Genomic DNA, 10,913 nt, shown 5'->3' on the forward strand with positions numbered 1-10,913 from the left:
CTTCTTCTTCTTTGTACATATTCAACGTGTATATAACGTGTAATAGTGATGAAACACACTCTATAGAGTAGTTTGTCCATTGAGGCTTCTGTAGAAACATGGCGGCGCAACATGGCGATGTCCTTGTAAGAGGACCCGCAGTGTATGAGGATAGAAATGGCTCATTCTAAGGTAATAAAAACATAACGGTTCATTCTGTAAGGCCTTTTATACATTACTGAAACATAGTAATGGATATTATCCTCCTAAATATTACACACCGAACCTTTAAGAGGCAACAGGTTGTATTAGTCTTTTTCAGGATTGGGACATCGTACCATGCAAGCAAACAAAATCAGATTTTCTGGCAGAAACTGGCATCTGCAGCTTTTCATACAACCTTTTCAGAATGTCTGCTTCTTCTTGAACTATTCCTCCCTACAATATTTACAATTAATTAAATTTAAAAAAAATCTAAAAAATCTAATTATTTACACAAAGTTTTAGCCAACAACAGTCTGTGCTGAGCCAGCAACAAACACACATTTCTGATAGCTGCTCCACCAATAAAGCCTCGATAATACACCCATAATAGAGATTGACAGGTTGGTGATGGCTGAAACACAGACTGGTTTGTGTGTGTCCTGACAAACTCAGAGTTTTTTTTCTGTGCCGTTGGGTTTTAGCAGAGCAGAAAACAGAGGAGACAAGCCCTGTCATGCTTTAAAAGTCAAAACACACAGGTATGTTTATCTGGACTCACCGACACACCCAGACTGATACAAGTGGAGCTACCCACGGGACTGTCTGTCTGTCTGTGTGTGTGTGTGTCAGCTTTGTACCTTCTCGGCCTCCTGGTTGCAGCGCTCCACCCGGGTCGTGTATTTGCGGACTTCCTCCTGTGACTTGGTCGTGTCGGCCTTGGCGTGCGTTTCCCTGTTAATCGCTGTCCACTCCTCCTTCCTGGCCTGGTGGTAGCTCTTCTTACTGGCCTCCACCTCAACACACACACACAAAATACACTTTGATTCATTGTTGTTAACAATACAGCTCCTATTACATACACTACACCTCATTATCTTTCTTAAAATGCTCATTTCTCATTTCCTTATAGACACATTTGCTGGAATAGCCTAATATTAGAAACATGACTCACTCTCAAAAACTTGTCACAGTGTTTTTCTAAATATAATAAACTTTGGCAAAGTGGCAAAGTCTCATAATGGGCAGGGCACAAAAAAGAAAGAGAAAATGAAAGTTAGGTAAAACACTTTTGTTCAATGTCATTTGTACAAATAAGACAACATATTAGATTATCAATAGATGGATTACTAAAAACAAAAATTGACCGGGATTTTGCAATTAGAGCCTCTCATGAACACTCGCCTGAGAACCTGAGGCTCGCAGGATCAGTAACAGCTTTTCACTTCTCACTTCTTAAAACACACTTTTTACAAAACAGCCTTTTATTAATTTTAGTGCTTTCTTCCATTTCTATCCTGACCCAGATTAAACGTAAGTAATTTTATGCTGCTTGATTCAGTTTGCCTCTGCTTTGCCCCCCCCCCCCTCCTTTTCAGTATCAAAGCAATTATGCTGCAGACCTTCTAATGAACGTAAACAGCGTTTACACAGCGGAAACTCTCCTAGCTTTCTTACAGTGCAGACGCTTTGCTGCTTGCTCTTGCCTCTGCTTGCATTCTTTTGCTGAGACAGCAAGAAATTATGAGCAGCGGCTCTTGGATACTTTTAAATCACTGGGACGGTCATCTATTCAGATAAAGTAGGCTATTGCCATACTTTAAACACTGTTATGATCTAAGTGCTACGTGAGTGTGGCCTATCAATAGTACTAGCCTGTACTGCAGTGACTGGAGTTATAGCTAATGCCAATTAGTAACAAGATGCCACCCTCCTCCATGGACGACTTCCAAAAACTTACAAAAACAAAAACTTACTACAGAAAATTGCAGCGCTGGAAACCAAGATCCACAGGTTAGAAATGAATGGACTATGTGGGAATGACACCACCTTACCGTGGACCCAAAACAGTGGACAAGAGCATGCTAGCACACGGCTATTTAGCACCAACAAGACTACCAAGAAGCAGGAGGCCTGTGAACTGGGTAATAAATCTAAAAGTGGGAGTCCTCCCTGGAGCTCTTGGTGGAAAGCCTAAGAGTAAATCATTTCCTTGGGAAATGGGAGGACGAGCAACAGGCAGAATCCAGCGCCCTGAGATTTGTGATGCGACTGTCTGGCCTGCATTATGATCCAGGCAGAGCGCCTCTCCAACCCCTGTTCTTAGTAGGACACAGCCGTGAAAAACATACTGCACATCAGGGCCAATGATGTTGTAAAGCAACAGTCTTAAGTGATGAAAGAGGACATTAATAATCTGTTGAACACAGTCAGCTCTTTGAATGCTGAGGTTTTATCAGTGGCCCTATACCGCCAATCCGAAGAGGAGCTGAGAGATTCAGCAGATTGACGGCATTGAACACGTGGCTCTCAATGGCATGTACTGTCCATTCATTGCATTTCATTGAAAATTTAAACTTTTTCTGGGACCACAGACATCTTTTTAAGGCAGATGGACTTCGCATTTAGTCAGGAGTTAGATTGTTCAGCTCCAACCTGTTTTACTTCTGTGTCACATATGTTCCCTCTGCCAAGGACAAGAGACAAGAGAATTCAAAACAAGAAGAAGACATAACACAAGCCTAACCCTCACCGTCCACCTCCACCACTGGCTCTAAGTCCTCAGCCAGGTTTGACACATGTGTCACATATATGGCGTCCAACCCGCTCCGCAATGGCAAAAAACCTAGCAAGCTCTGATTGATACGTGCTGGGCTACAAGGAAAATAGCACTCATGACTCTTTTCAGGACAAGCCAGGGCCCAGTGTGCTGGTAGCCTTCTCAATTCCTGTCTTGATAGGTAACAGAAAAAGAATGGTGAATGTGTTAAGAAACAGGTAGCACTCAACATATCCTGCAAATTTAGTATTAATTCCTCATCAGCCATAGCCTGTCGAAAAAATGTTTTTAACACACTAAAATTAGCTTCGTTAAACGTTACGTCTTTGGCAGGAAAAAAAATTGAATCAATGATTTTACATTAATCACAATATTCATTTCATGTTTTTAACTGAAACTTGGTTGGACCAAGATAAGAGTGCAGCTGTCCTTATTGAGTCTACCCCTCCCAACTTCAGTTTTATGAGTGAAGCTAGAGTGCATAAGAGAGGAGGTGGAGCTGCCATTTTGTTTAATGACTCCTTCCACTGCAAAAAGAAGGCTTATGGAAATTTTGCTTCTGAATTCCACTTGGAGCTATTTTTCTAAATATCTACAGGCCCCCTAAATACTGTGCAAACTTATTTGATGACTTTGGTGAACTGCTGTCGATGATCTGTATTGACTCTGACTATGTAGTTATTGTGGGTGATTTTAACATCCATGTTGACAACCCCCAGGACAGAGGGACTAAAGAAATGGGTTGTGTTCGTGATAATTATGGACTGACTCAACATGTGACAGAGCCCACACACAGTAAGGGGCACACTTTGGACTAAGTCATCTCCAAGGGTCTGAAAAATTTATTGAGGCTTTCTCTTTGACACCCGCCCTCTCATGGGTCTCAGTCAATGAGCTTGTAGATAACTTCAATCCTAAAATTACAAATGTTATTGATGCCATTGCACCAGCCAAGGTGAAGGTGGTCTCTGGTAAGAGGAGATCTCCATGGAGAAATGCCACGTTGGTTAGAACTCAAAAAAGTGTCAAAAAGCTGAACGCAGGTGGCGGGAAACAAATCTCCAGGTTCATTATGACGTCTATAAAGAGAGACTTCGCATTTAGAATTTAGAATTGAGAAATGCAAGGCGGTCCTTCTTCTCCGACATCATCAACAAAAACACTAATAATGCACGTGCCTTGTTTGCTACTGTCGACAGGCTAACCAGCCCTCCTGTGTCTGTAGCCTCTGAACTTCTATCCACCAGGGCCTGCAATGAATTTGCCTCCTTCAAAAATTCAAACAATTAGACAAGCAATCAGTGCCTCCATGTCAGTAACAGAATATATGTTGCCCTTGTTTCCGCCCCCAAACAATTCATATAGCATGAGACAATGTGATTATATTAACCATAGAAACTCCTCATGCTGCCTTGATATTCTGCAAACAGTTTTTTTTCCAAAAATGTTTCTAAATGCATGGCCTCCGATCTTCTACAAATTGTCAACATGTCTCTCCTCTCAGGTTTTTTCCCCACAGGCCCTGAAAACTGCCGTCATTAAGCTACTCTTAAAAAAAGAGCAATCTACACAGGTCACTCATGAGCAATTATAGGCCCATATCAAATCTCCCATTTTTAAGTAAAATCACTGAAAATCATTGAGTTCTTTCTTGGCACGAAATAACTGTTTTAATGTCTTCCAGTCAGGTTTTCGACCACACCACAGGACTGAGACGGCTCTTGTTAAGGTCTTCAATGACATCCATTTAAACACTGACAGTGGAAGAATTTCAGTCTCAGTATTATTGGATCTCAGTGCTGCATTCGACACGGTCGACCACAACATATTACTAGACATACTTGAAAACTGGGTTGGACTTTCTGGCACAGTAATAAACTGGTTTGAATCCTACTTAAAGGACAGGGACCACTTTGTGTCTATAGGTAATCACACATCTCAGCTGACAAAAATGACATGTGGAGTTCCCCAAGGCTCCATTCTGGGACCTCTTTTGTTTAACATTTACATGCTTCCACTGACTCAGATTATGGAAAACAACAAAATATGTTACCATAATTATGCAGATGACACATAACCATTTCACCAGGGGACTATGATCCCATACAAGCGCTGAGTGACTATATTGAACAGGTCAGAAATTGGAAGTGCCAGAATTTTCTTCAATTAAACAAAGACAAAACTGAAGTTATTGTGTTTGGAGTCAAGGAAGAATAATTGAAAGTCAGTGCCCAGCCACAAACCAAGCCAGAAATCTTAGTGTAGTCATGGACTCAGATCTGAATTTAAGGAGCCACATTAAGACAATTACAAAGTCAGCCTACTATCGCCTGAAGAATATATCAAGGATTAACGGACTTATGTCTCAACAAGACCTGGAAAACTTGTCCATGCATTTATCTTCAGTTGCAGCGGATTCAGAACGCTGCTGCTCGAGTGCTCACTAAGACCAAAAAGGTGGATCATATCACGTCCAGTTCTGAGGTCTTTACATTGGCTTCCTGTATGTCAAATAACGGATTTCAAAATCCTGTTGGTTTATAAAGCACTAAATGGTTTAGGGCCAAAATACATTTCTGATCTTCTGCTTCGTTATGAACCATCCAGACCTCTCAGGTCGTTTGGGGCAGGTCTGCTTTCTGTCTCCAGAGTCAAAACTAAACATGGAGAAGTCATCAGTTATTTTGCCCCGTATATCTGTAACGAACTTCCGGAAAACTGCAGTTCTGCTGAAACGGTCAGTTCTTTTAAATCAAGACTTAAAGGGATACTTTGTGATTCTTATCCAATACACTTTTTGTTCAATTCGGCCAATATTTCCTCATGGGTTGGTAGCTCTGTTTTTCGTGTGCTCTGAAAAACAATCCGGGTTTCCTGCACAGCCCTGGGTCTGTAAGTTGAGCACAAACAAAGCTGCTCGGAGCGAGCAACAGGTGCCGGCGGCGCGCTCAAAGCAGTTGGAGAGAGAATGTAAACAAACAGCGGTATGTTTGAACATGCTGGACTCATTACGGGACTTTAACTGTGAAGATGACTGAGAGACAGCCACAGAGGGAAAGGTCTCAGGAACTGTGAAAGAGGTTATATGACCAGGCGAGGGGAAGACCTGTGTTAACATCTGTGAGGGGTGGACAGGTGAGTAACGTTAGCTTTGCTGTTCCACATAAACGACAGGTTCCGTGTTACTGTCTTGTCTGTCTGTTGTCATGTTTGTGATGATCCCAGCTGGTTAGCTTTGTTAGCTTTGCCCCAGCGGTCAGTGTGTATGCGGTAGAAAGGAGAAATGGATGGAGCGTGTGTGTGAATGGAGCCCCGGTGAATAGAGAGAAACAGGTCAGCACCTTGTTCTGCAGTAAATGTACAGTAGAAGTTACAGAGGAGGTGAATAAAGACTGCAGCTTCTCTAAAGAGGAGCTGCAGTGTGTTGCTGTCAACTGTTAATAAAGAGTGAAGGAGGTTAGCCCCAAAGTTAGCACCGACTTTGGCCCTGGAGATAAACAGTCGCTCCTGTGCTTCCCAACTCTTATCAGTCACTGTATTTTAGTAAAAACTATTTCAAATAACTACTAATAATTTTTACTCTGTTGTGTTTTGGATGCTGCGTTTGTGTGCTTACACATGTCGTTTGTTTGATGATGTTTGTTCATTAATTGTAAACTATTGAAGTTCCTCTCAATAATCCTACTGATAAATAAACTAGACTCCGTATCTTAGATTTAGGCTTAGAAAAGTATTTTGCTTCAATACATATTTAAATATGGTCAGGCTTGTTGTCACACCTTCTACAGTAGACTACTGTTAATACATGGCCTCATATTGAGGCTAACTTGCTTTGCATTCTGCTATATTTCTGCAGAATAGGACTGGTTACCATGGCACTGCGCGTTCATGAGTTTGTTTATCAACAAACTCTCTGCAGAATCGCATAGTATCCCTTTTCACCTTTTTAAAAATTACATTTTAATTTTAGTTTTTTTCAATTCCCCTTTATTGCTTTTAGTTGTATTATTTTTCTCTATTTTCTCTATTCTCTTTAATATTCTTATATAACTTTTTTGTCTAGCATTGTTTATTCCATATTTATAAATTTCTACATTTATTTATGTCAAGTGTATGTTTGTCTACGTGTAGCACCTTATCACCAAACAAATTCCTCATATGTGTTAAACTCTACTTGACAATAAAGCTCCTTCTGATTCTGATTTATTATGTATTATGTAAAGCACTTTGAATTGCGCTATATAAATAAAATTGCCTTGCCTATTCAGTAATGAGATACAGAAAAATAATGTTAAAAGTTACCTGGATTTAGTCCTATAAATAAAATGTGTGTAGCTCTGATTGTAAACACAGTAACCGTTGGGAATATAAAGCACATATGGCCGGGCCGTGTGCAACACATTAGCTGCTGCTGCGGAGGTGATATCAATGGATGAAATCTAACACTGAAATATAAATGAAAACCTGCATTAATCCATCTTAACTGACATCCTACTGGCTGACATCACAGCCAACTCAGGCAGCCCTCACCTCTTTCAGTTTGCGGACCCAGGGTTTCTGTGCTTTGCGGAAGCCGTCGTCTGCATCCTTGGTCTCCCTGAAGCCTCCAATCATCTGCTTGTGGAAGGCATCCTTCTGCCAGTTGCGCATCTTCTCGCTGTCCTCCCCTGCCAGCCTCTCCCGCAGGTCCAGATGCAGCTCGCTGAGCCGATCGGCCGCCTGCATAAAGGCGTGCCATGCTTTCTCCAGCGTACCATACTGAGGACCTGAGGGAGGGGAGAGGAGAAACACTCTTACCATCGCATGTAGACTGATAGATTCTGATGGTAGACATCAGACTGAAAGTCTGGACGAATCTGATTTGCCCACAGTCTGAACAAAGCCTTAGTTGCAGCAAAACCTGAGGTCTTGCAGGTATATTACATGGCTTATTTTCAGACGCCGGCAGAGTAGAGATCAAAACTCCTCAAAACAAATAAACGGCAATATATGAAACATAGTTTTTGGTGTCATTTTCTTATCAGGAAGTTAGATTTAACTGATGCTCTGCTGCAGCCTGAACCCCACGAGATCAGTGTTTTCAACTCACCTTTCTCCACAACGCCCCTCCACCTCTTGGCCCAGTCGCTCAGCTGCAGAGCGTAACTCTTTTCTATCTTTGCCCTCTCCTGGAAGCAGCTGACCAGCTCATTACACAGCCGGTGGCCTTCGTCTATCCGCTTCACTGTCCTTTTGTAGTTCCCTGGCTGCAGAAGAACACACACAAACAATGACTGAGGAAACAGAAATAAGACTGAACAGCTGTAGGGCATTCAAATGCTTTTCTACTCAGTCATGTTACCAACATACTAATATTAGTGTAGCATGTTACCCTGCAGGATGTTTGCTGATAATGTACAGAAGGCATTTAGATAAGAGTGAAAGAGGAGAGGCAGAGCAGAGAGCGAGAGGAGTTAGGTATGTAGTTTTTCCAGATGGATAGCTGTGAAGCTGGCTGTCAGCAGGGGCTCATTATGTGTCTGTGTCTCTATGTAAACACCACAGCCTGACAAGCTGCCTTCTCAGACCGCTTCAAACTCCTGCTGCTCCTCTCAGCTGCTCTGATAGCCTATGATAAATATATCTAGGGTTTTGTTGACATTTTTAACCACATAGGAAATAGTAACGCAAGTACAGAGACCATACTGTTCGCTATATGATGTTTGTTAAATGCTGGGGCAGATGTGTCCACTTATCACAGAGTTGGTGGTTCTGTTCATGTCAATGTGTCCCTTGGCAAGATACCAAAATTGCTCCCAATTGTCAGACCGGCATGTTAGCAGGTTAGCACCATGGTGACCCACTGCCATTGGTGTGTGAGTGTGTGCAGTGATAGACCGATTAACTGGGCCAATATCTGGCATTTTGAGATGATTGACAAAAAGCTGGATCTGAAAGTTTAGCTCTGATCTCAGTCACCATCGTCTTTTCTAAATGTTTACACGTTTCTTCCATCCTAAATGACAGCAAATCTAATCTAAAACCATTACTGGCTGACGTTAAATGTATTTTGTTATAGAATAATGCAGTTGAATGACGTCACCTCTGACAAACTGTACCCCACACTCCCTTAAAACACCAGTCATAGTAATTAATAAAAAAAATCCATCTAAAAACAACACGTTATTGGCCAATATAACCATGTATATTAGATTATACTCTGCAATGGAATTATACATGACTCTAGTCACTGTAAGGGAAAATTGAGGTCCTGACGAGTAGAGAGACTGTTTTTTGGGGGGATAAGTCGTGGTTTTAGGGTTCAGGCTACAATTGGGTTAAGGTTAGGCGTAATGGTTAAGTTAAGGTTAGGTTAAGGTGCTAGGGAATGCATTATGCCAATGAAACAGAGAAACAAGCGTATGTGTACTACTGTACCTCCCAGAAGCTGTCAGAGCTGCCGAGGTCGCTAAGGTCCCCATTGGAAGACATTTTGGGGTCGGCCTTACAGCACGGAATGATGGCGGCTAGAGAAAAGACTGCAGAGAAAGAGAGGGGGTAACATTTATTAAATACAGCTGCTTTCAGGTGAAAACCTTCAACACATCAGCTCTATACAAGCTAGTAAAATCAGCACCGTTACCGATTGACAACCAAACGATTTTGTACTAAATCCAGTCACATACTTAAGCACCTTTTACAAAGTTAGGTGCAGTTCAACGGGCTCGAATGCGAACCGATTCACCTAAAAATAAGAACATAAATAAGAAAGACTAAAACTGAATGCACACAAAGCTCGACAGAAAACCCATGTGACTTAGTACTTAACCTAAAAAGGTCCCCAAAGTATCTTGTGAGGGTCCAGTTTAAGAAAAAGAACACAGACTTTTAATGCACTCTACTGATTTGACCCTCCCCTCACATCTTTCAACAGCACACACAGTTTGTAACACAGAATCAGGATCGAGTTGTCAACTGGCAAAATCCATATGCTGATGAAGATCATGTGATCTGATCCAGAGCAGCTAATAAATGGACCTTGAGGTGAGACTCAGGGTTATTTTCTCAGAGTTGACAAAGCCCCTCCAGAGCCACAGAGGACATATAACTGTTTCTAAGTACTAACCATTACTACAAACTGCTAAGAACTGACTTAAGAGTGAAAAAATTCTTGGCTCAAAGCTGTGCTTAAAAGTTAGTTATCAAGAATCATCTGGCAAACTGCAGGTCCACGTCAGTCAACACAGAAAGCTACAGTCTCCATCGCTCGCTGCCCACAGGGCTGTTTTCTCCACGTCGCTGCCCAATTTTCCTTCTACACACAACTGGACTGTGTGTGTCTGACAAACACTGATGCCCTGTCACACACATCCGCTCCGTTACTGAGGCAGGAATCTGTGTCAGCCAGTCCTTTTCATCCACAATGGATCTCATTCATCAGAGAGAGGATCCGCAAACATTTACAAAGAATCATTTCTGATAATAACTCACCGAAACAAACCATTTTTAACCCTGTAATGCCTCTTCATGCTCACCACAACTAAGACTCACACCGCCAAGACTCATATTTTTGCTCGTTTCTCGTGAAAGGGATTCTTTCACTTGATCTGCTGCCCCCCTCCCCCCTAAAAAAAACATATAGTGTGTTATAGAGTATTTTTTTTTAGATATTTATGCACCACTTATAAATACGGAATAGACGATAACCAACATGAAAGAGGCTGCAGTCGTTAAATTAAGACATATATAAATATATACAAATGCATCCCTTCCCCTAATGGGAACATGCAGACCTGTATAATGCAGCAGAATAAATAAGCAATTTAAATTCAGTTGCACTACCTGAGGGGACTTCATCAGCGGTGCAATCTGCTGATGATCCGTGTCAACAACAGTTCACTGTGGCCTGATTTCTCTATACTACATCAACTTCCTCTGTGATGTCCTCCCATTGGACAAAACCCTGTTTCAAGGCCAGACAACTTCCTGTGGCAGACACAATAAGCTTGGGTTGGGGGGGCTCTACTCCAGTCCTGCTGAAGTTTTGTCCTATGTCAAAGTCACTTTGAAAAAAGCCAAGGCCGTGGAAGATAATGCAACTCAACAAATAAATAAAATAAAACCGATTCTCACTGTCTTCTCACAGATACTGAGAATTGTCAAATAAAAAAGGCAGTACTTAAATAATCCTGGG

At 41.7% G+C, this 10,913-nt stretch overlaps 1 protein-coding gene across 3 annotated transcripts in view; it reads right to left on the reverse strand.

Moving 5' to 3' along the window:
* Positions 1-10,913, reverse strand: part of pacsin3 (protein kinase C and casein kinase substrate in neurons 3) — a 43,257-nt gene that overhangs the window by 17,036 nt on the left and 15,308 nt on the right. For all 3 annotated transcript variants that reach the window (XM_046032327.1, XM_046032328.1, XM_046032326.1), the window contains 4 exons: positions 9,158-9,258; positions 7,830-7,986; positions 7,271-7,506; positions 822-977 (listed from right to left, as the gene is read on the reverse strand). In XM_046032327.1, the coding sequence (XP_045888283.1) occupies positions 822-977; positions 7,271-7,506; positions 7,830-7,986; positions 9,158-9,211 (603 nt within the window). In that variant the 5' untranslated portion in view covers positions 9,212-9,258. The remainder of the gene's footprint in view (positions 1-821; positions 978-7,270; positions 7,507-7,829; positions 7,987-9,157; positions 9,259-10,913) is intronic.

The sequence above is a fragment of the Micropterus dolomieu genome, linkage group LG20 (assembly GCF_021292245.1).
Source record: "Micropterus dolomieu isolate WLL.071019.BEF.003 ecotype Adirondacks linkage group LG20, ASM2129224v1, whole genome shotgun sequence".
In the NCBI taxonomy this organism is placed as follows: domain Eukaryota; kingdom Metazoa; phylum Chordata; class Actinopteri; order Centrarchiformes; family Centrarchidae; genus Micropterus; species Micropterus dolomieu.